The sequence below is a fragment of the Microtus oregoni genome, unplaced genomic scaffold, assembly GCF_018167655.1.
Source record: "Microtus oregoni isolate MIOR12 unplaced genomic scaffold, Mior012 000032F_ref0000030, whole genome shotgun sequence".
NCBI classification, from domain to species: Eukaryota; Metazoa; Chordata; class Mammalia; order Rodentia; family Cricetidae; genus Microtus; species Microtus oregoni.
In genome coordinates, this window is record NW_024543091.1 from 12,103,300 (window position 1) to 12,128,967 (window position 25,668).

General features: G+C 39.5%; 1 protein-coding gene across 4 annotated transcripts in view; it reads right to left on the reverse strand.

Moving 5' to 3' along the window:
- The window catches only part of Myo5a (myosin VA), a 157,961-nt gene that overhangs the window by 109,724 nt on the left and 22,569 nt on the right, over positions 1-25,668 (reverse strand). For all 4 annotated transcript variants that reach the window (XM_041679885.1, XM_041679882.1, XM_041679883.1 and 1 more), the window contains exon 2: positions 5,732-5,842. In XM_041679885.1, the coding sequence (XP_041535819.1) occupies positions 5,732-5,842 (111 nt within the window). The remainder of the gene's footprint in view (positions 1-5,731; positions 5,843-25,668) is intronic.

Sequence of the window (25,668 nt, forward strand, 5' to 3'; positions counted from 1 at the left end):
CTAAGAATTGCTCTTCCTCCTCTTTTTTTTCTCTTTTTGTTTGTTTTTTGTTTTTGAAACACGGGATCTCATGTATTCCAGGCTGGCCCTAAGTAGTTCAGAATAACTTACAAACTTTTGATTCTCCACTCTATTTCCCAAGTACTGGGACGACAGTGTGCATGACTATAGGGTTGATGACTTGTTTTTGTTAATTACACTGACTTCAGGCAAATCTATCTGATGCCTCTGAACCTAACAACCTATAGAGCTGTGAACTGACATTAGAAAATATAGGCCAACAGGTCTAACAGAGCGCCTAATACTATAAAGCAGACAAATAATAAATGTTGGATACTGTAATTCTGTAGCTTGACATTCAGGGCTTCCTTAATCTGGTCTAATCCTCTACCAAATCTCTTTGTCTCAGCTGTTTTCCTGAAATCATATCCATAGTACCTTCTCTGAAACACAAACTTCACTATTTGTATTCTAAAACACTAATTACTCTCCATATACTAGTGAAGATCAAGAGTTTTTATATTATTTTATTATTAATTATGAAGACTTGGCCTTAGCTCAGGTTTTATTCCCAACTAGCTCTTATAATTTAACATGTTTTTTTTTATTAATCTTCATTCTGCCATGTGGTTCAATTACCTTTCCTCTGTACCTACCTGAATGGCATGAAATCGTACCTCCAAACAACAATAACAAAACCAAATAAAATAGAAATAGTAATAGCCCTACTCATAGTATTATTGTAAAGATTAAAATAATTGTCATGGGTTCAGTGATATACACCTTTAGTACCAGAAGAGGCAGAGAAAGGTGAATCTCAATGAGATCCAATCCAGCCTGGTCTGTAAAGAGAGTTCTGGGCTAGGCAGTGCTCAATTGTGAGACCTTGTCTTTAAAAAAATGAATTGTCTTTTGGGTTTTGTTTTTGGTCCAATAGCCAGGCAGGAAGTATAGGTGGGTCAACCAAACAGGAAGTAGAGGTGGGGCAATGAGAACAGGAGAATTCTGAGAAGGAGGAAGCCCATTCTCCCCAGTCCTGCCCAGTCCACCAGGATATGACCTGCGCTGCTGAAAAAGGTACTGAGCCATGTGGCTAACATAGATAAGAATAATGGGTTAATATAAAGCTACAAGAGCTAATTAAGAAGCCTGAGCTAATGGGTCAATCAGTTTATAATCTTATGGAGACCTCTGTGTGATTTTTCTCTAGGGCTAAATGGATAAAGATACACAGAGAACCTGTCTCAAAAAGCCAAAAAGTAAAAATAAAAGAAATAGAGGTTTAAATAAAGCCACGTAAAGATGAAAAATACACAGAGAATCTTGATACTGTATGTCATTATGCTCTCTTTGAATTGTTTGAATGCTGAGGAAGGAGCAACAGCTCCTAAAAGATATTTGTTTATAAATGCTGCTGAATTAATCCAAGATAGGTATTTTGAAAATACCTCGACTTCAAAATTGAAGTCAAAAGGTATGTTACTTTGGAGAAGAGGTTTTGCTTTTGTTTCCACAGGAAATGAGAGACTGTGGATTCATTCTGAGTTAAGAAAAATCAGGTTTGATCAAGGAAGACCACCTGAGAAATCTCCAGTAGGAACAGATGGCCCAGCTGTCAGAGTTCTACATCCAGAACAGATTCAAGATGCTGCCTGAGATGATCAAGCCTCATAGGATACTCCAGTTAGGACTTGATCATAACTCTAAATTTCCTTTAGGTCCCCATAAGATTATTAGCGCCCCCAACCAGCCGGAAGTAGCCTGAAATACTATGCCCACATTCCCAAAAAATGCACTATGGATATTTTCCTTTGTTTAAAAAAAAAAAAAGAGGGGAAAGTGGTGTGGGAGAATTGTCTATATTCGGTCAATCGTGTTTTAAATAAATGCTGATTGGCCAGGCATGGAGTATAGGCAGGTCAACCAGACAGGAAGTAGAGGTGGGGTGAGGAGAACAGGAGAATTCTGGGAAGGAGGAAGCCTATTTCTCCCCGTCCTTCCCAGAGCACCTAAGAAGCAGGATGTGACCTGCCCTGCTGAAAAAGGTACTGAGCCATGTGGCTAACACAGATAAGAATAATGGGTTAAGATAAGCTACAAGAGCTAATAAGAAGCCTGAGCTAATGGGCCAATCCGTGTATCATTAATATAGACTCTCTGTGTAATTTCTTTGGGGCTTACCGGCTGTGGGCAGGACAGAAACCCCAACTAGCAGGACCTCATGTTACATTTGTCTTTTTTTTAATTTTTTGAGGCAAGTTCCCCTTCTTTTAAAATTTTTTTAAAACAATCTTTTTTATTTTGCATACCAATCCCAATTTCCTCTCCCTCCCCTCCTTTTGCTCCCCCCACATTTCCCCTACCCCACACCCCTTCCACTCCTCAGAGAAGGTGAGGCCTCCCATGGGGAGTCAACAAAGTCTGACACACATCATTTGATGCAGGACCAAGGCCCTCCCCGCTGTATCTAGGCTGAGCAAAGTATCCCTCCACATGGAATGGGCTCCAAAGAGCCAAATCATGAACTAGGGATAAATACTGGTTCTACTACCAGTTGCCCTACAAATTGCTCACACCACACAACTGTCACCCACATTCAGAAGGCCTAGTTCAGTCTTACGCAGGTTCCCCAGCTGTCAGTCCAGAGTCAGTGAGCTCCCACTGGCTCTGGTCAGCTGTTTCTGTGAACTTCCCCATCATGTCTTGACCTTTTTGCTTATATTATCACTCCTCCCTCTCTGTAACTGGACTCCAGGAGCTCAGCCCAGTGCTTAGCTGTGGATCTCTACATCTGCTTCTGTCAGCTATTAGATGAAGGTTCTACGATGACAATTAAGGCAGTCATCAATATGATTATGGGGGAAGGGCAGTTTAGGTACCCTCTCCACTAATGCTCATATTCTTAGCTTGGGTCATGCTTGTGGATTCCTGGGAATTTTCCTAATGGAAGGTTTCTTGCTAACCCCATAATAGCTCCCTCTATCAAGATATCTCTTCACTTGCTCTCCTTCTCTATTCTTCTCCCAACCTTCCCGATCCCTCACATATTCCTCCCCCCTCCCCTTTCTCTCCTTCTCACTCCCTTTTACCCTACACCACTTGCTCTCAATTTATTTAGGAGATCTTCTCTATTTCCCCTTTCTGGGGGATCCATGTATATCTCTTAGAGTCCTCCATGTTTCCTGTGAGTTAACCCAGACCCAGAAAGACAAACATAGTATGTACTTACTCTTAAGTGGATATCAGACATAAAGAAAAGGATAACCAGCCTACAGGCCACAACTCCAGAGAAGCCAGGAAACAAGAAGGACCCTAAGAGATGAATTGCCTTAAAAGAGTTAGAATCATGCTTGATACTCAGTAAGTACTCAATGCATGGGTTAATCATTTGAAAAATAAACATATACTTGTTTTAACATTGCGGTGGTTTCAATGATAAATGTCCCCTTAGGATCAGGCATTTAAATACCTGGTGCCCAGTTGGTCACTGTGCTGGGAGGTGTGGAGATGTAGCCCTGCTGAAGGAATGCAATAGGATGGGCTTAGGGAGTATACATGCAGCCTTGCCCCAGTTCTAGTTTGATCTCTCTGCCTCATGCTTGTAGTAAAATATGTGATCTCAGCTTCTTGCTCCCACCACACCTGCCACTTGCTGCCATACTTTCCCAGCATAACAGACTTCTTATCCCTCTGGACTCTAAGTCCAAATAAACTCTTCTTCTGTAAGATGCTTCTGCTGCGGTGTTTTATCACAGCAGCAGAAAGGCCATTAATACAGAAGTTGAAACCAAAAAGCAGGCTGTTGCTGTGAAGACGAGACTACGTGGGGTTTTTGAAGGAATATGAAATCTTTGGAACTCTGTACTAGAAAAGGGCTAAATGCTGTAAATGGAGTTTAGCAGGTTGTTCTAGACAGTGATGCTGTCTCCCAGCGCCAGCCAGTAAGCATCATTCCTCCGTGGTCACTGCTTAGTTCTTGTCTCCAAGTCCCTGCCTTGAGTTCCTTACTCACTCAGCTTCCCTTGACAATGAATGTAAGCTGTAAGATGAAATAATACCTTTCCTCCTCAAATTAGTTTTAGTCATGGCGTTTATCACAGCAACAGGGAAACAGAGTAGAAGTCTTGAGAATCCTAGTGCTGCCCTATTCTAATTCCTAATTATTTAGCGTTACATGTAGTTATATCAAGTTCCCCTGGCTAGATTATGATTTTTCTTACTTTGTTTTAAATTTTTAAATTACACTTATTTATTAATGTATGGGAGGAGGCATACACATGTACACATGCATCTACCATGACACACAGGTGGAAGCCAGGGGACAAGTTTCTGGAACTAGTTTTCTCCTTCTATCATACAGATCCTGAGGATTAAACTCAAGTCATCAGGTTTTGTGGCAAGGATCTTTATCTCCTGAGCCATCTCACCATCCCTTGTTCTATGTATTGAAACAATACCTCATTATATAGACCAAGCTGGACTCAAACTTGCAATTCTCCTGCCCCAGCCTCCTGTATGCTAGGAATACAGGAATGAGACGCTGTACCTAACTTAAACAGAAAGTTCTTCTAAAGGTTTTATTATTTTAGTCATACACACACACACACACACACACACACACAATTTGGTCATATTCCCCCTCCTATTCCCTTTTATTATCCCCTCCCTCTTCCACTGAGTCCTTTCTTCTTCCCAAGAAACTCCCTCCTACTTTCATGTCTATGGGGAGATAGGGATCAGAAGTGGGTAGGGACAGATCCCATTGCATCTGATTAGGGTTGTCTGCATGAACATGGGTTGGGGTTATTAACTCAAGGAAGAGCAACTTACCAGTGGCTGCACCACTGAGGAATATGACTCCCCGTCCCTAGAAATCATTTACTACCTGTAACTCTTCAGGGAGGAGTGGGGACTCATAAGACCCTTCTCCATCCATGCTGCAATGCTAATGGGCCTAGTCCTATGTAGGCAGTCACAGCTGCTGTGAGCTTAAGGTGCAACAGCCATGCCATGTCAGGAAAACAGCATTCTATAGAAACCCCACCCCCATCCTGACACCCTCCAGCTCCTATATTCATCCTCTCGCATCTTCTGCAATGTTCTTTGAGCCTTGGAGAGGGTAATATAGATGCCCCCAAATAAGGTTGAGCACTTAACACTGGGACTATAAATTCTTTAAAGAAAATGAATGCCACAAAGCTCTGTTTAAGAAGAAGTGTGACACAGCCTGCCAAATGCACTGGACAGATTAAAAGCTTTGGAACAAAGATGAGTTCACTGACACAGAATACAGCTAGTCAGCAACAGGGCTGCTTGTAAGGTCTTCTGGTGACTACAAAATGCTTCATATACAACAGCTCCTTGGTAAATATTTCCCAAATATCAAATCTTAGACAGGCACTTAGTTATTATGAACTAAGTGCAATGCTTTCCTAAACATAAAACATGGATGCAGAGGTACCTCTTTAGTATTAAAATTAGAAATTAAAGCAAATTTGATAATCACAATAAATGTAGAAGCTAAAATGATGGTGTTTTAAAGCATGACTTGTTTTTACTAGCCTCTATGTAGAGTGCAGAAAAAGTATCATTTTATCAAAATAGTAAATAATAATATTAAAATAATTCAATATTTGTGCTATAATTGGGATTAAGGAAATTATAGTAAGATTTTATCTTTCACTCTCCATCACTTCAGGCTAAACACAAGAAATGAAGGCAAAATTCTCACCTTCCCTTCCTCAAGGTGAAGTAGCAGCACTTTATCTCCAGGCTTATAATCTTTGAGCAACTCTGCTGACTTCCACACTTCCTCAGGATCAGGGATCCAAACCCTGGCAAACTAGAAGACAAAATGGAAAGACATTTAAGCTAACAAATCAATCACTTAACAACCATATTTACAACATATCACATTATAACTTCACTTATAATTAATTTATAAAAAGGCATCTTAAGCAAGGTATGGTGGTGTAAGTCTTCAGCCTAGTACTGGAAGGAAAAGGAAGATCAGAAATTCAAGGTCAGTCTTAGTTATACAGTAAGACCTGGGAACTGTTTCAAAAAAGAACAAACAAAACAACAAAACAGAACTCTGAGCTATATGAAATCTGCCTTTTGTTGTTGTTGTTAGTTTGTTAGAGGCACCATGTCATTTACATAGTCCAGCCTGGCCTTGACCTCACAGTCCTTCTGCTTAGTCCTGCTGAGTACTGTGATTACAGGTATATACCATGCCTGCAATGACACTCACTTTTAAAATTAGAATAGAAAAGTAGGTTAGCTCCAGTACCACTACTGTTCCCAAATTATATAAATAATGTGCTCTGAAAAAATAACCAAAATTAAAACCTAGCTTTGCTTTATATAGTAACTGTAATTTGGGGTAAAAATTTATATAATGTTTATTTTCAAAGTCCTAGGATGGTAATCCGACAGCACAGTCATCTCTTTATGGCAGCATTCGCAATCTAAATCTCTCATTGTGCTTTCCTCATCTGCAAAGCCTTGGGGACATCCCAGAGACCCTTCAGGAACCATTCTAGTGGGGAGATAAGAAATAAGTGTGTGGCCTTAAGTCACAGGTAATTCATAGACTGCATATCTACAATTTTCTTTGAAAAAAATTATTGCTTATTTTAACAGTTGAAAAACATTGTTATTTGAAATTTTGCACACAGTATTTTATAAAGATTAATAAGAATGGTATTTGACTAGCAATACATTTGGCTCAAGTAGCCTCAATACCATGAGAATGTATGATAATTACCACAAAATCCTAAAACTATAGCTTCAACTAGTTTTTATCTAGACCTAAGTCAGACAGGTAATCTTGAGGAAAAGTACAAAATATTTTAATATTTAATATGTATATATCATAATGTAGAACAAGCTAGATCCAGTTGGCTGAGGAATACATACTGATATCTTCTCTGATCTGTACTTATATTCTCATTTTATGTAAAACCATCTCCATATCAATCCTCCCTCCATCTCTCCCCTTACTCTCTCCTTTCCTCCTGCCCTCCTTCCTTCCAGTAATGGCAGTGCTGAAGACTGAACTAATGCTAGGCAAACACAATCACTGACCTGAATGCTTAGTAGTTTCCAATCCCCTTTTACAGCTGGAAACAAGGTCGCACTTGATGTGGGAGTGTCATATCAATCTGTTGATTTCATTGGTTAAGTAATAAACAAACTGCTTGGCTCAAAGCTTAGAACATAGGTGGGTGGAGTAAACAGAACAGAATGCTGGGAGGAAGAGGAAGTGAGCTCAGAGACTCGAGAGCTCTGCTCTCTGGAGCAGAGAGACGCCATGCCCAGCTCCCAGGCAGACGCACGTGATGAAGCTCCAACCCAAGATGGACGTAGGCTAGAATCTTCCCGGTCTTACAGATTATTAGAGATGGGTTGATTGGGATATCAGAATTAGCCAGTAAGGGCTAGAGCTAAAGGGCCAAGCAGTGTTTAAAAGAATACAGTTTGTGTGTTGTTATTTCGGGCATAAGCTAGCAGGCAGCCAGGGTGATGGGGACGCAGCCCCGCCGCTCACATTACAACACACACTAAAAAGGCTTTAACTTGCTGTAGACCAGACAGGCCTTGCTGCAGCCAACCAAGTAGCTAGAACTACAGGTATGCACCACCATGCTCAGCTAGACTTGAATGGTGTATGTGTGGATAGGCGCACAAACATGTGCATGTAAGTGTAAGTGCAGAAGTCAAGGGTTGATGTTAGGTATCTTCCTCTATTGCTTTCCATCCTTTGCTTTGAGACATGGTCTCTAGCTGAACTGGGAGCTCACCAAGTCATCAAAACTAAACGGCTAGCAAACTCTGGAGATCTGCCTGTCTTTGCCTCCATAGAGCTAGGATTATAGGCATGTACTAATGTTCTAGCTTTTGATGTAAGTTGCTGCAGATCCAAACTCAAGTCCTTACATGACAAGCATTTTACAAACTAAGCCATCTTGCTGGCCCTGGGTTTCATTGTCAATAGTGACCAAGACATAATCTATGTGGGTTTCAAGTTGAAAGACATCTGGATTTAGGTGTGTGCCATGTAGAGCAGTTGTAGTGCGATGATATTCTAAGTACTGGCCACAAGTTCTGCAAACCTCTATCAACAACACTCCCTAGTAAAAAAGAGATGTAAATGATTTAGCGATAAATTTAAAGGTGAGGGGAAAGAAAACAAAAAATCAGTAGGTGACTGAAAGCAGAGGAGATCTAAGACTCCAGAGAACTTAAAGAAAATGTCTCTGGACAGAAAAACACTTATTTCAGCCCACCCCTGTACAAGACATTACATTAACCTCCGTACTGACAGATTTCTAAACCTTTTTTTAAAGAAACTACTATGACATAATGTAGCACTTCCAAAAAATAAAAATTAAAAAAAAATAAAATAAAATATGCCAAACCAGCTCATGGCTGCTGATGTTTGGAAAGCCAGGTGTAGTAGCATGCTCAGGTAACTCAAGTTCATGAGAGACTGAGGAAGAAGGATTGATAAAGTTTAAGGTCATCTTGGGCTACATAGTGAATTTCAGTCCAGTGAGGACCACAACATTAAATTATGTCTCAAAAGAAAGGAAGAAAGAGAGTGAGAGGAGGGAGGAAAGGAGATAGAGAGAAGAAGAAAGAAAACAAAAATTGTATATTCTATATAGATTAAAACTCACCCAATTTTTTCATTTTTCATTTATGATTACAGAATCATAAAAAACTTAATGTGAACAATTTGAAAAATACTTAAAATTTTTAGCATGACAGAGTATGATGTTAGAACTATTTTATACTATATTACATTACATTGGCATATCATATTATGTTAGAATTATAAGTTCTAATCCAGCTATCATACTTGCCTTAAACCTTTATTTTAGACAAAAATATAAAACAGAGAGCAAGAGCAGTCTGTCTTAAGGATTACATACACAGAAGCTTTGTAAAAGTGTAATAAAAAGTATTAACAATATATTGCTCATTTTTCTCCATAGGAAGTGATTTCTAGTGAAATGTATCAAATACATTTATTTTACAACTTTGATGCATGGTCTATAAACTGAGAAATATAATTAAAATTGCTAATTCAACAAGAATTTCTATATAACTTTTCTGGTGGTTTGAATGAGAATGGCCCCCAGAGGTTCATAGGTTTGAATATTTGATCCCCAGTTGGTGGAATTGGTTGGGAAGGGTTAGGAAGTATGGACTTATTGAAGGAAGTGTGTCACTGGGGAGTGGACTTTGAGGTTTCAAAAGACTTGTGCTATTCCCAGTGTGCTCTCTCTGTGTCATGCACCAACCCCACATCAGACAGAGGGCTGATCTACAAAATATACAAAGAACTCAAGAAATTGGTCATTAAAAAAAAACAAATAAGCCAATAAAAAAATGGAATATAGACCTAAACAGAGAACTCTCAACAGAGGAACCTAAAATGGCTGAAAGACACTTAAGGAAATGCTCAACATCCTTGGACATCAGAGAAATGCAAATCAAAACAACTCTGAGATTCCATCTTATACCTGTAAGAATGGCCAGGATCAAAAACACCAATGGCAACTTATGCTGGAGAGATTTGGGGTAAAGGGAACACTTCTGCATTGCTGTTGGTAATGCAAATTGGTACAGACCCTTTTGATATCAGTATGGTGATTTCTCAGAAAATTAGGAAGCAACCTTCCTCAAAACCCAGCAATACCACTTTTGGGTATATATCCAAAGGATGCTCAATTATACCACAAGGACATGTACTCAACTATGTTCATAGCAGCATTGTTTGTCATAGCTAGAACCTGGAAACAACCTAAATGCCCCTCAACCAAAGAATGAATACAGAAAATGTGGTACATATATACAATGGAGTATGACACAGCAAAAAAAAAAAATGACATCTTAAAATTTGCGGGCAGATAGATGGATCTAGAAACCATCATACTGAGTGAGGTAACCCAGACCCCGACAGACAAATATCATATGTACTCACTAATAAGTGGCTTTTAGACATAAAGCAAAGAAAACCAGTCTACAATTCATAATCCCAGAGAACCTAGGCAATTTGAGGACACTAAGAGAGATCTAACATAGATCTAATCTACATGGGGAGTAGAAAAAGACAAGATCTCCTGAGTAAATTGGGAGCATGGGGACCATGGGAGATGGTTGAAGGGAGGAAAGAAGAAGGGAGGAGAGCAGAGAAAAATGTATAGCTCAATAATATCAACAACAACAACAAAAAAGATGTGAGCGCTTAGCTGCTGTTCCAACCGCCTTCAACCATGCCTTCACTTCTCCATCACAGACTCTAACTCTCTGGAACTCATGCTCTTTTAGAAACTGTTGTGGTCATGGTCTTTTATCACAGCAATAGAAAAACATCTATTGCATGCTCCATCTCTTACTTTACAAAGTTAATATTTTTGTATTTTTTTATAAATGATCTACTAGTTCCAGAAAAGAAAAACAAAACAACCCATAAACATATGACATTCAAAGTCCTGAAATTACCTACTACCTTGACTGATAAAAACCTCAAGGAACTGCATAAGCTTATAGAGGAATGACTGGCCTTGCCTAACTAGGAGGAGTCTTCAAAGAAGTACCTTTGTGTTGACAGCTCACATTTCCACAATCTTTGCAATGAGTACTTGTCAAAAGTTGCACTTCCCAGATGTTGGTAATATCACTTTCATACAAGTAGACAGAGGCTAATGTCCTTGCCTGACCTTAGGCAAGATGTTTAAACAAGCTTCTCTAACAATCAACTTTTTCTCTTACTGCTACCTCTTAAGAAAGTATCCAAGGAGAAACAGCTATGAAATCTGTGAACTCTTACTATTGCCTCTTAGTGCTTCTTCTCCATGATAATGAGAACCAACTTTCATCCTAGTATGATTCTGTTACTTTTCACATTACCTTCCACTCCTTCCCCAGGACCCAATGCAAAAACACACAAAATCCCTAAGGAACAGGACTAAATGCATCCACTTACCTCCAGCATATGAATCAAGGGAAACAAGGCAAAAAGACAAGGCTTCTAGATCACAGGGAAAACCTCTAAGTGGACAGAGCAGTGAGAACCCAGCATCCATCAGAAATAAGACAGATACCTGTTATGGATCAATCTACCACCTATATTAGACTCGAATCCCCCAAATGTTGGCCATGCAAATTGGACCAGTTGCTGGGTAGCACACATGTTGATTTTATTTAAGATCAAAGGACAAGAGATGAAAAGGCTGACATGAGAGGAAGCAAAAGTAAACTTTAAAAGTTTAACTTAGGGTTCTCCATGAAGCCACCTTAGGCCACAAAACATGTCTGAGATAGGACATGAGTCAAGTACTTAAAGTAAAGAAATTCATAAAGCAAGAAAGTAACCAATGATAGAAACTAGTAGGAGAGGAAAAGCAAGAGTTTGAGAATTGAGATACTATGAATACACAAATCATCATCAACAATAAAAAGTTCCCTACAAATCTGCAGAAGATGAAGGAATGAGAAAAAGCTTAAAATAGATCAAATTAAAATACAGACATTGAGTGTTGGGCAGTGGTGGTAACAGGCCTTTAATTCCAACATTAGAGAGGCAGAGGCAGGCAGATCTCCAAGTCCTGCCAGCCTGGTCTACATAGTGAGTTCCAGGACAGCTAGAGCTACATGGAGAAACCATGTCTTAAAAAATAAACAAACAAGTAAAACACACACACACACACACACACACACACACACACACGGAGTTTGATTAAGTGATACAGGACTTGCCTAGCATGCACAACACCCTGGGTTCAATGTCCAGTACTGTTAAGTAAATGAAGATTTTTTTTAAGGTAGACATATCAGAATCGTGATAACTGAATCCACTTGAAATAACTAAGGTTGAAGTAAGAAATGAGTGTAAGAATAAAATGAGATAGGCTAAACTCTGTAATAGGCAAAATCTGAGAAGATAATGTTACCAAAGAATTAAATTGCATAATACAATATGCAAGGGAAATAAAAATCATCTGTAATTTTCACAATACAACTTAATTGGCCCACCTGGCAGCGATGAAGTAATTCTGACAGTCTGTGCACTGGAAAGGCAGGTTCCAGAACATGGTTGCCCAGGTATGCACTACAGAGGAGTACTAGATCGTGCTACTGTGTGCAGCATAACCCTTCTAGAGGGAGCACCAGTCATCTTTTTGTTTCCTGCCACCATGACAACACTGAAGAGATCCTTGATTAGTAAAAATGACTCACTGAAGTTGTGCTAACTTGCGTTTTTGTCAATCAAGGAAGTCTGAAATAGGAACACCAAAAGCAGCTGTGTTTCTGATGCCTCAGACATTCAGGGACATAACCAACAGCATTAGCAAGAACCAGCCAACCTTTGAAACCCAACAAACCTTACCACACAATCCTCTCTTTCCCCCTAAATTTCTTCATACACTACTCAATTCACAGAGTATGTGAGCATTTTCCCTACAGTCCACATTAAATTATTATGATTTGAATAATTCAATTTGTGTTAGTGCATTCATCCATTGTGAATGTTCACAAAAATGATTTTGTACCATTTCAGAAAGTCTGGTGTGTGTGTGTGTGTGTGTGTGTGTGTGTGTGTGTGTCCCTCTGGGGCATGAGCTGGGGAGAGAAATCATCACCAATGCCCCCACCTCTGAACCTGACACATTAATGACATTCTACATGGCTACTAACAATTATGGAATGCCTGGGGTGAAATATTCAGTAACTGTCACTGTAAAATGTACACAATGGGCTTTCTAAAGAAAAGGAAAAACATTAAAGCAACTAGAAAATGTTAGGAAAATATTACACTTAATAATTATATATTTAATTTAAAAACTTTGAGATATCATACAAATAAGATACATGTATGTATATGTATACATGTATTTATATTTATGTATACATGTGTACTTATTATATTTTTAGATATGTTAAACAAAAGAATGATACAATGAATTCTCATATAGCCATCATTTAGGTTCAGAAGTAGAATATAGACACAGGAAATAGCCATATGAGAATTTATTAAAAGGGAGAGAAATAAAGAAAGGGGGAGAGAGAGAGATAGAGAGAGAGAGAGAGAGAGAGAGAGAGAAAGAGAAGGAGGGAGAGAGAGGAGGAGAGAGGCAAAGCCCTGTGTGTACACGGGGAGAGGAAACAGGGAGAGAGAGAGCGCGATGGCGGGTGGAGGTCAGAGGTTAAAAAAGAGTGGGCGTGGCTAGGGCAGGGACCGAAAGAATAACACTGAGTTCAACACAGTGTCTGAGCTAGATAAGCGTTACTGTGTCAAGAAATGTTCTGTTTATCAAACCAAAGGCATAATAACCCATCAGATGCATTCCCAGTGTGAAAACATAATGTGTATTTGAGAACTGAGTAGATAACAGCAGATCACTATGGGCATGGTTCTTAGTTGTACCTCTGACTCCATGACTTGACTATGTCTCTATGTTTCTCTCTTCTCTTCTGTTGTTGAGACCAGGTCTCAAGAATCCTAGGCTGACTTTGAACTTGTTAGTTGAGGATGGCCTTGAACTTCTGTTCCTCATACCTCCAACTTTCCAATTTCTGGGTTTATAGGTGTATGCTCCCATACCCAGTTTAGAGTTGTAAGGATCAAATTCAGGGTTTCATACATGCTAAGAAAACATTCCAACAACTTAGATACACCCCCAGATCCTCTTCTATTCTTTAAACTTCTGTTTAACTTATAGCTTTATAAGGCAGAGATAAGTCCTCTGGCCACAGTGCCTTTGATCCTTCCAGGTTTCCGGATGGCCTTAGGAGAAGGTCATCAGTAGTAATCAAATTGGAAAGATTATTCTTGACTTTGTAGAAAGGATCTATTTCATTTCCTTTCATTTTCTTAATAAAAATGACTTAGAAAAAAAAACTTATAGCTATATATATATATATATATATATATATATATTGTTGTGGAGGCCCAAAAATATGAGCCTAATTTTATGTTGACCAAAGGTCAGAGAGTTGGAACTTACCTCTATTCCTTCAAGGTTATTGTGTTTCTACCCCAAACAAAGGTCCCACCTAGATTTAGAGCAGAGTTCTACTCTCTCAAGGTTATTATCAACAGGTGTGGCTAATGGCCAGACCCTGTATTTCAGGAATAGAGAAGTAGATACATTTCTACCTCAAACAAAAGTCTAAGGATCCAACTAAGGTTCCAGTTCTCTTAAGGAGATAACACGGGATTCCACCCAGGGAATGGTTTGTCTACAGAGTGTTATTTTAAACATGCCTTCGTATTCTTTACTAATATTTCTAAATTCCCATGCCCCTACCCTGGCAAGAGGCGTTTTTGTTGAGGCAGGTCCCCAACATTATGTTTTGTTTTACACTTAGAGCCATTTTAAGACAAAATTTTACAAAGAAAAAAAATCCTCATTTTTAAATTTATGTTTACGTTTTATGACCCCAGTAAGTCTTTGTGAGCCTCCTAACTACATCTTCTAAAATATCTGCTTTTTATCAGTATGCTACCCTCACAGGCCCTCTCTGACTAGACCATGATCTTAGAACAGGATACCTCTATCCTTCGGCATCATCCACACCTGGACTAGTGCTTAGCATAGTAAATGCATATAAGATGTCTACTCTGTGAGTGAACTAATGAACTGAGGAATCATAGAATGTGGCAGTTTAAATGTAATTGCCCATATAATCTCATAGGGAGTGGCACTATTAGGATGTGTGGCTTTGTTGGAGTAGCTATGACCTTGTTGGAGGAAGTGTGTTACTGTGGAAGCAGGCTTTGAGGTTTCACAAGCCACGTCCAGTGTCTCAGTTTACTTCCTGTTGCCTGCATATCAAGATGTAAACCTCTCAGCTCCTTCTCCAGTTCCATGTCTGCCTGTATGCTGCCAAGTCCCACCAGGACGTTCAGGACTGAACCTCTGAACTTAAGGCACCCAATTAAATGTTTTCCTTTATAAGAGTTACCATGGACAATAGAAACCCTGAATAGAAACAAAGAATGCCATGGCAAGCAGAAAATCACTAAAGAAGTCATAGAAAGGAGTTGAAAATAATGTAGTTGAAGCACAAGAGAAAAAGCAGTAACCCAGATGGCCATGCCTGAAACTACAAAGTTGGCACCCAAATGAAACATGTCATAATAGGAGGTTTCTTTGAAGATAAGCACAACATATCTAAACAAAAAGCCTCCGAGTTACTAAAATCCACTTATATTTATATCTTATGTGTTTCTCTGCCCATTACTTGGGTAGCTTACATAAACTTGTCTGTTTTCTGAGAGAAGAATTTATGTACCCAATGCTGGCCTTGAATTTGCTATGTAGTCAAAAATGATCTTGACTTATGGATCCTTACACCCTGTCTCCCAAGTACCGGTTTATGGGCATACACCAAAACATCTGGATTAGGCAGATGTAAGATTTAAGATTTGTTTTTTATTTTATGTATATGGGTATTTTATCTGCATGTATGTACATCACATGCATGTAGTGCCCACAAAGGCCAGAAGAGGGCATTAGATCTTCTAGAACTGGAGTAAAAGACAGTTGAGAGCTGCCATGCAGGTGTTGGGAATGAACATGGGTCCTCTGGAAGAGTTGCCAGTTTTCTTAACCATTGAGCCATTTCTCTAGCCCCTTCACAGTTTAGACTTTTGATCAGTAGAATCCCCACAAAAATTACTGGGACACACACTCTGACTCCTACTTTGTAGTATTGCTCTTTCAGCTGCAAATCTAACAAATCAGACTATATTGTAAGACTGTAATGTTCATGAGATACATTTCTATGTATACACAACTAGATACATCCTAGTCTCCAAAGAGTAGCTACCCCAGTCACACTTAAGGAAGATGAGAACCACAAAGTAGTGTTAGCCCCAGGCCAACTGTGGGCCTTGTCTGCATTGTGATGACATTAATACAGTAGTTTAGAACTAAGACACTAATTTAAAACTAATTTAAAATAAAGTTATAAAATTTTGACTCAGAAATTCCCAAAATCTGGAGTGCATTTTTGTTTTCCAAACTGATAGTCCTTACATGTTAAAAGAAGTGGTTAACCTAAGAGAGACATACATGGATTCCTCTCCCCCTCCACTCCCTGCAGGAAGGGGAACTAGACAAGATCTCCTTGGTAATTTGGCAATATGCAGGGTGGAGGAGAGTGGTAGGGGAGTGGGAAGGTGAGAAGGGGAACAGGGAGGAGAACAGGAGGGATTAGGAAGATCAAGTTGGGTAAAGGATAGGGAGGAAGAGCAAGGAAAGCGAATCTTGAAAGAGGGAGTCATTGTGGGGTTAGCAAGAAACCAGGCACTAGGAGAATTCCCAGGAAATCACAAGGATAACCCCAGGCAAAAATCTAAGCAATAACAGAGAGGGTGCCTGAACTGGCCTTCCTCTGTAATCCCATTGATGACTACCTTAATTGTCATCATAGAACCTTCATCCAGTAACTGATAGAAGCAGATCAAGAGATTCACAGTTAAGCACTGGGCCGAACTCCTACAGACTAATCATAGAGTGGGAGGAGCAATATTGCAAAGGAGCCAAGACCATGATGGGGAAACCCATAGAAATAGCTGACTAGAGCTAGTGGGAGTTCACTGTCCCTGGACTGACAGCTGAGGAACCAACGCAGGACTGAACTAGGCCCTCTGAATGTGAGTGACAGTTATGAGGCATAGGCAGTCTGTGGGGCCACTAGCAGTGGAACCAGTATTTATCCCTAGTGCATGATGTGGCTCTTTGGTACCTATGGAGGGGTACCTTGTTCAGCCTAGATACTGGGGGAGGACCTTGATCCTGCTTCAAGTGATGAGACAGACTTTGTTGACTCCCCATGGGAGGCCTCAACCTCTCTGAGGAGTGGGTGGGGGGTAGGATAGGGAGAAGGTAGGAGGAGTGGGAGGACAGGAGGGAGAGAGAAATGGGATTGGAATGTAAAATGAGGAGGGGGAGAAAGAAGGAGAAAGGAGGAGGAGAGGAAGAGGAGGAGAAGGAGAAGGAGGAGGAGGAGGAGGAGGCGGAGGCGAAGGCGAAGAAGAAGAAGAAGAAGAAGAAGAAGAAGAAGAAGAAGAAGAAGAAGAAAGTACTAAAGATACCTGAGCTGAACAAGGCAAGTAGACAGGAGAATGGCAATCATAACACAAAGATCAAGATCAGCTGCCAGTCTATTTTAGGTTGCAAAAATTTCACATTCAGGAACTAAGGACATCTGTTCTTGAGCAAGAGTTACACTAATTGTAAATGCTAAGAGTTTTCTGAAAGAAAAATGCAGCAAAAGCAAGCGGAGACTCTGAGAGAACTTGTGCCTCAGCTTTTCCTAGATGTAAAGCCAACAACATCCTGGCAGAAACTTGACCACACCCTGCTAGCAGCTAAAAGTGGATTTCTCTGGAAGAATTTTACTAAACCTGTAATATTACTTGATTATCTCTCTATGTTTTTTTCTACTTAGATCATTCATAAGTTTGTCTATTTTTTCCTAATTAGACTAAAATGAAGTGGCCTACTGTGGGGGCTCATTTCTATATTTCCAGCATTTGGGATGGGGGAAGAATGAGAGTTGAAACCACTTCTAAAATGCGGTGTGTTTGAGGCCAGTCTGATGTATGAGATCCCGTCTAGTTACGTTTACATTGCTATGTAAAGACCATGACCAAAAGCAGCTCGGAGAGGAAAGGATTTATCTCACCTTACAGCTTACAGTCCATCTTGAAAGGAGGTCTAGGGAGGAACTCAAGGCAGGAACTGAAGCAAGGCCATGGAGGAGTGTTGGTTATTGGCTTGCTCTCTATGTCTTGCTCTGTCACTTTCTTAAACAACTAATTACAGGCATGCCCCTATGCCTATCTAAAATTTTTAAATTTTACAAAATTATCATATCTTTTTGGTGTTTTGTTAAATTTGGAGACAATATTTCATAGTTGCACTCTGTAGTTCAGGCTGACCTGGAACTCAACTGTAGCCCAGGCTGGCCTTGATTGAGCAGCAAGCACTCGACTGCTGAGCTATGCAACAACCAGACTAAGCTGGGTGTTGAGCAAGTCCCAGAGATCCATCCATCTCTATCTCTAAAGTGCTGGGATTATAAAAGCATGCCACCATACCCATTTTTGTTTTGTCTGTTTTTATATATGTTCTGAGGATTCAACACAACTCTTATGCTCACTGCAAGGCAAGGACTTACTGACTGAGCCACCTCCTGGATCCACTCTATATTTTTTAATCTATAACTGAGATAATTGGCTACCCACTATGTAAAAAGTACTTGCTTTTATTTGACCTGTAATTACTTCTTTGATGCTTCAGAAGATGTCCTTAGGTTCCTATTTATAGAGTAAATAAATCTATGTTGCTTCTTTGGGTACTTCATGCTTTTCTTTTTTTTAAATATTTATTTATTTATTATGTATACAATATTCTGTCTGTGTGTATGTCTGCAGCCAGAAGAGGACACCAGACCTCATTCCAATGGTTGTGAGCCACCATGTGGTTGCCGGGAATTGAACTCAGGACCTTTGGAAGAGCAGGCAATGCTCTTAACCACTGAGCCATCTCTCCAGCCCCCTACTTCATGCTTTTCTAAGTTTCTACCATGCACAAAGTTCTTTTTTCTAAGTTGAAAACTCTAAATTTTTTAACAGTGCCTCATATCATCTTATTTGTTCTAAAATTTTTTGAAATCTCAATTTTCTTTCAAGACAAAGCAATTCAACAGTATAGAATTTACAGATAAGGTTAAGACTATGGGCTTCAGAGTCAGTCAGACAGAACTAGTGGTTCCTATCCTTCCAAACATGTACATAACCTTGAATAAATTTCCCAACCTCCTTTGCGCAATGCCTTCATCCATAAAGCCAGATATTAAGACTGGCATACTGGCTCATGCCTATTATTCCAACATGGGAGGCTAAGAAGAGAGAATCAAGAGTTTCAGGCCACAACTGACTACAAAGTAAGTTCCAGGCAAGCCTGAGCTATATAACAAGACCCTACCTAAAAAATAAAATCAAACAAACCCCAGTTATGAAATACCTACCTCCAAGAGTCGCTACATAGACAAGTGAGATACACTTCTTTAAACCTATTGCCTAGCTTATACCAACCTAGATTTAAAAACCTCATTGTGCCTCTTCATTAAAATTTACCCTCCATGTTGATTGCCTTGGAGACCTCAAGGTGTTGGAGATGCCAGAGTTACGGGATACCTGCTGAGGAGAGCGGCTAACAGGGAGTGGAACCAGCCCAAGAGAAAGAAGTGTGTTACGGTCATCAAAGCTGAAAGGAACTGGAGATCTGAAGGGCATTTTGACATCAGATAGGGGATGCAGACTTCAGAGTTTGCTCAGCTGCTTTTGTTCATACTTTGGTCCAGTATTTTTTCACTGTGCTTGCTTCCCTGTTTTGGAATGGTAGTACGTATCCTATGTCATTATATGTTTGAAGTATGTGATCTTTTTCTTTATTTTTATTTTATAGAGGATTACAGTTAAGAAATTATATAAATCTCAGAAGAGACTTTGATCTTTAGACATTCAAACATGTTTGATGTTTGAGACTGTTACAGACGACGGGGACTTTTGAAGTTGGACTGAATGCATTTTTGCATTATGACATGGCTACTAACCTATGAGGGCCAGGGAGAGGAATGTGACGGTTTAAAGAAATTGGCCTCTAAAGGGAGTGGCGCTCAGGGGGTGTGTCACTGTGGAGGCCAGCTTTGAGGTCTCATATGCTGAAGCCATGCCAGTGAGACAGTTCACTTCCTGTTGCCTGCTGATCAAGATGTAGAACTCTCAGTTCCAGTATTGAGTCTGCCTGCATTCCTCCATGTCCAACCATGATGAAAATGGGCTCAACCTCTGCAATTGTCAGCCACCCCATTAAATGTTTCATTAAAGAGGTAAAAAAAAAAATTTATCCCCCATATTCTATAATATGCAGATTCATTTTCTGCCTCTGGTTTAATGCTTCATTGGGGTCTTCTCCCTTTCTTTGAACTCTGGATGTACCAGCCTTCTATGTTCCTGGAATACCCCCAATGCTATAATTTAAAAGTCACTCCTGTGTACTCTGCCAAGAACATATTCCCCTCATTTCCTAACTTTTTTATGGCCAGTTCCTTCTCAATATTTAGGTCATTTTTGATGTCTGCTCATGGAAGTTCTGCATGATTTGTTATGGACTTTTTTATACTCCATATTTTTTATATTATTGTTATTTAACTGAAATTTTACATACCAATACCAGTTCCTACCCCCTCCTCTCCTCCCGCTCCCTCCACTTTCCCATCCACCCACCCCCATCTACTCCTCAGAGAAGGTAGGGCTTCCCATGAGGAGTCAACAAAGTCTAGCACATCACTTTGAAGCAGAACCAAGGCCCTCCCCACTATGTCTAGGCTGAGCAAAGTATTCCTCCAAAGAGAATGGACTGCAAAAAGCCAGTTCAAGCAATGGGTATAAATCCTGGCCCCACAGCCAGTGGCGACACAGGCTGTCTCAGCCATACAACTGTCACCCACATTCAGAGGGACTAGTTTGGTGCTATAGACTTTTTTAAAACTTGGGACTGCGTGTTTTTCCAATTAGTCTGAAGCCTGAAAATACTGCAACTCCACAATGTAGTACCGTGTTTACCTAGTAAACAATAAATACTGAAATGTGTGAAATATTTAACAAGTGGTTGGTTAGCTGAAAAAAAAAAAACAGTTTAGAACCAGGATGTGAATGTCCTCAAATGGTTTTGTAGGCAAGCTGTCTATTTATACCCTGCAAATGGGCCAAAGGCATTTTAAAAAGAGCAATGAAAAAGATTATTTCTAATACACTAGTTCTATCAGAAGTCTTTCATTTGTAATCAAAAGCACATCTTGTACAACTCTGAGCTGATCAGTTGTTCTCGCTCTGCTTCCTTGTATATTATTGTCACACATATTTTGCCTGGGACAGGACTTACATACTATACACATAATTGCTACACAATGTCATTTGTATTAGATGGGATTGCATGGAGTCACTGGGAGTAATATGAGATTCAAAACAAAAAGAAATTCAACTGGTATTGTCTCATCAACCAATGATGGGAGCTGGAGGGAGATTTCCACCCTGGAAACAATCTGGAGTCACCATAAGCATAAGAATCCCACTGCTGCTCTGAAACAGAAGTGTTCCACTTTGGACTCCTTAATAACTTCTTTTTAATTTTGTGTGTAAATGTGCATTCATGTATGAAAATGTGTATATGAATTCATGTACCGTGAAGGACAGAAGAGGGCACTGAGTCCCCTGGAACTAGAGTTAGAAAAGATTGTGAGACATCTGAGGTGGGTACCAGGGCCAAACTCTGGTCCCATGCAAGAGGTTTATCCTCTGAGCCATCTCTCCAGCCCCAAGGATGTCTGCTTGCTAAAATACCCCTGCCTCATTTTTAAGGCATCATTTAGCTGACTGTAGCTGGGGAAAGTAGAAATGAAAGTCAACTTAGGCTGTATATTTGGAAGAAAGATTGACTGAAGATTTTAAAGAAAAGATTAAAACTTCTAAATGGCAAAACACTTCCTAAGCAAAGTCAAAAAGACACTAACCAAATATAAATGATTTTCTATGATATATAAAGAATCCTTACAAATTACTAGAAGATAGTGAATAGGAAAAAAAGGCAAGTAAAAGAAGCATCACAAAAATAATTAAACACAGGAAAAGATAGATGTTTCCTTTCACTAACAAACAAATCCAAATACATGCAATCAATCAATGCGTGCTGATAGTACCGTAAATCCATTAATATACACAACTAATATGTATTAATTAAAAAGGATGCAATAAATTTTTATTGTAGTTGAAAATATTTACAGATTAACTTGTTCTAGTTAAGTCAAAATCAGCATAAATACTGATGAAGGACTGTTAGAATTCTCATGGAAAAGGTATTAGTATACGCTTAGGCATATTTTGTGATTTTGTGTTTGTTAGAGGGATCAGAATGTTAGAATTATTCTGAATCAGTAGAATGAAAACAGCAAGGCTCAGCAAAAACAAAGTTCATGCAGAGTGATACTTGAGAGATTCTGGTATAATAAAGAGGAAGGAACTGTACTGTTCGGATATTTTTTGACTACACACACAAAAAAGAGCTTTCTGCACAAAAGACAGAGGCTAAGATCATATGCAGAAAGAAAAAAGGGGAAGCTATCTGGGTCTGCTAGCACCGGGATTACAGGCAGGTGGAATTCTGAGCCATGGTTTATTTTTCAATAAGAAAAACAAGATTGCAGTCCGGCGGTGGTGGCGCACGCCTTTAATTCCAACACTCAGGAGGCAGAGGCAGGCGGATTACTGTGAGTTCGAGGCCAGCCTGGTCTACAAGATAGGCTCCAAAGCTATAGGTCTCGAAAAATCAAAAAAGAAAAACAAGATTGCAACAAAGTTAATAAGGGAGGCTGACAACAGCCATCTGATTCTCAAAAGGAGTGTCAAATACACATGCTCAAGAGAAATATTCTCTTTGAGATGGGGTCACTTCTATCACTGTGTCTACATCACTCTTCTCTTGCTACTCTTTTCTGTACTCCTTGGAGAACACTCTCTGGTATTCCCCCAAACAGACTCTCTAAACAGCATAAACACTACTTCTATTAGGGTTCAGATTATAATGTAGTGATTGAACACTTGCATAGAGCTAGATTGTGCAACGCCTTGGTTCTATCCTGAGCACAAAACACACAAACACCCACTAGTGTCTGAATTCATTATATTATATGTGTGCATATGTGGTGAAGGTCAGAAAACAATTTTCAGGAACTGATTCTCTTTCTCCACCAGCGAGTTCCAGGGATCAAACTCAGGTTATCAGGCTTGACAGCAAGGGCCTTTACCCACTTAAGCTATCTTTCCATTCACTGTGTTTAGAGTGTCCTTTTGAGGAAGGGATATATCAAACGGCCCTTACTAGCCCGTGAATTAGCCATATTTAGGTCAGGGTCTCCCTGATCCTGTCTATTTGACTTAGACCAATCCATCTTAGATAGATCATTTGGTTTCTCAGCAGGAGCCTGGATTGGGAAGTATATTACCGATAGAAGGGACCATGGATAAACACATCTAGCCACACATGATGATCATGGCGGTGGTGGCAATGGTGATCATGGTGATGGTAGCAATATCCTAATACAAGTTTTAGGAGTGAGGAATGGAAAAAGAGACATGTGGATAGTAACAGCAACTTGGCATCATAAAGTAAAGCACGCAAGGCCTATAGCAGCCAGGACACCCAGACTTCTGAAAACTCCATTCTCAGCAGGCAAGATTCCATCTCCACTCACTTTAATGTCATAATTTAGAAAGACATCTGTCTCATGCTTCAATATATGTATATGTATATTGTGCTATTTTTATTTTATTTTACTATACAGTATTGGGAAGGGGACCCAGGGATTTGCAAATGCTAGGCAAATGCTCTAAAAACTGAAGTACATCCTCAGCTCATTTTATTTTAAGACATGGTCTCAACTAAGTTGCCCAGGTTAGCCTTGAACTTCTTATATAACTGAGCAGGCCTCAAATCTGTTATCCTTCTGCTTAGCCTTCCAATTATTTAGGACTAAGTATTTTTAACCAAGCAAAAACAATATATTAAAAGAGATCATGGCAAGGATTGGAGGCTCATCTCTAAGCTAAACAAAATTGCCCCTTAGTTTTGGCTACGTCTACACCTCGATCTTAACCCTAACTATGAGAACCTCTATTATTAGCCAAACAATGGTGGCATACACCTTTAATTCCAGCACTCAGGAGGCAGAGGCAGGTGGATCTCTCTGAGTTCGAGGCCAGCCTGGTCTACAAGAGCTAGTTCCAGGACAGGCTCCAAAGCTACAGAGAAACCCTGTCTTGGGGGGGGGGGGAATAACCTCTATTATTTTATGATACAGTGATTTGGGAAGACAGTCTGGTTTACACAGCTGTCACACAGCAAGCACTCAGTAGCTGGTATTCTGAAAGGTTCCCTAAATCAGACAAAACTATGGGAGCCACTTTCTTTATCTCTTCTCAAATACAGTGGACCCTGAAACTGCTGAGCTCTGACATGAATAAGTGCACTCAGTACACTTTAGGACCTTGAAGAAAAATAATTAGATTCATTCACTAAATTACAAGTACAGACAAATTATTCTATGATACTTGTACTGACTTGAACATTTTATAAGTGTGCCTTGATTTTCCACATTACATTTTCCGGGAAAGTATATTTGAATTCAAATGCAAACAACTAGAATTCAAGAGATTCTAGCTAGTTTAGTTTCTAACACACACACACACGCACACTCAAGCAAACACACACGCACACTTTCTTCTGTTTTGTTTGTTTATTTGTTTGTTTTTGAGACAGGGTCTTCTGTGACCTCAGCTAACTTTCAATTCCTAACCTCTTTTTTCTCCCAAGTCCCAGGCACCATCTATCACATGCAACTTCTTCATTCCTGCCTCAAGAAAATAAAAACATGGGTCTATTCCAATAGCCAGAGAGAGTGTTATTCAGGGAGAATTTTTTACCCTTATGTTTCTTTTATTACCAGAACAAGAGGGGGACTTAATCTAGCTTTAAACCGGACCTCTGTTTTAGTCTTATTAGACTTCTATAAATCAAAATATTCCAAGGTTACCATTATATGAGCTACTAAGGAATGAAGAATATAGAAGTGTACCTTATATGCCTAAATTAAGAAAAATAAACTTGGGAGACAGAACAAAAATTTCAGGTATTCCCAAAATATTTTAAAACAAATGAACAATAGCATTTATTATTATCATAGCAGGTAATTTTTTTGAGATGGGATTCACTATGTTGCTCGGGCTTATCTGAAAGTTCTAGGCTCCAGTGGCCTTCCCATACAAACCTGACACGTAGCTAGACTACTGACATGATCCACTATACTACTCAGGCCCTGATTCCAGCACTTTTTTGTTGTTGCTATTTTGAGACAGGGTCTCTTTTTGTGGCCCTAGCTGTGCTGGAACTCACTATGGAGACAAGGCTGTCCTCAAACTTACAAATATTCACCTGCCTCTTCAGTGCTCAGATTAAAGGCATGTGCCACCATGCCCGGCCAGTATTGTCTTTTAAATTAAAACCTCTGTTCTTCGGGTCATCACTTTTTAAAAAAAAAAAAGTAGATTACTCTATATTTAATGTTTAGCCCAGAAATCATATTCATGCAAGCAACATTAAACATACTCAGAAAGTTTATGTATATTTATATATGTAAAAATAATAGTCAAAGAAAAGAGGTCAGGGGCTGGAGAGATGGCTCAGAGGTTAAGAGCATTGCCTGCTCTTCCAAAGGTCCTGAGTTCAATTCCCACCAACCACATGGTGGCTCACAACCATCTGTAATGAGGTCTGGTGCCCTCTTCTGGCCTACAGGCATACACACAGACAGAATATTGTATACATAATAAATAAATAAATATTTTTTAAAAAGAGGTCATCAATTTGAGAGGTAGTGAGAGGGGCACATGGGAGAGGTTGGAGGGAGGAAAGGGGGGAAGTAGTGTAATTACATTTTAATTAATTTTTAAAAGCAGAAAAAAGAATAAAATTGAAAGTCTTTACTCTTAAAAAAAAGCAGTGTCGAATAATTACAGAGCTA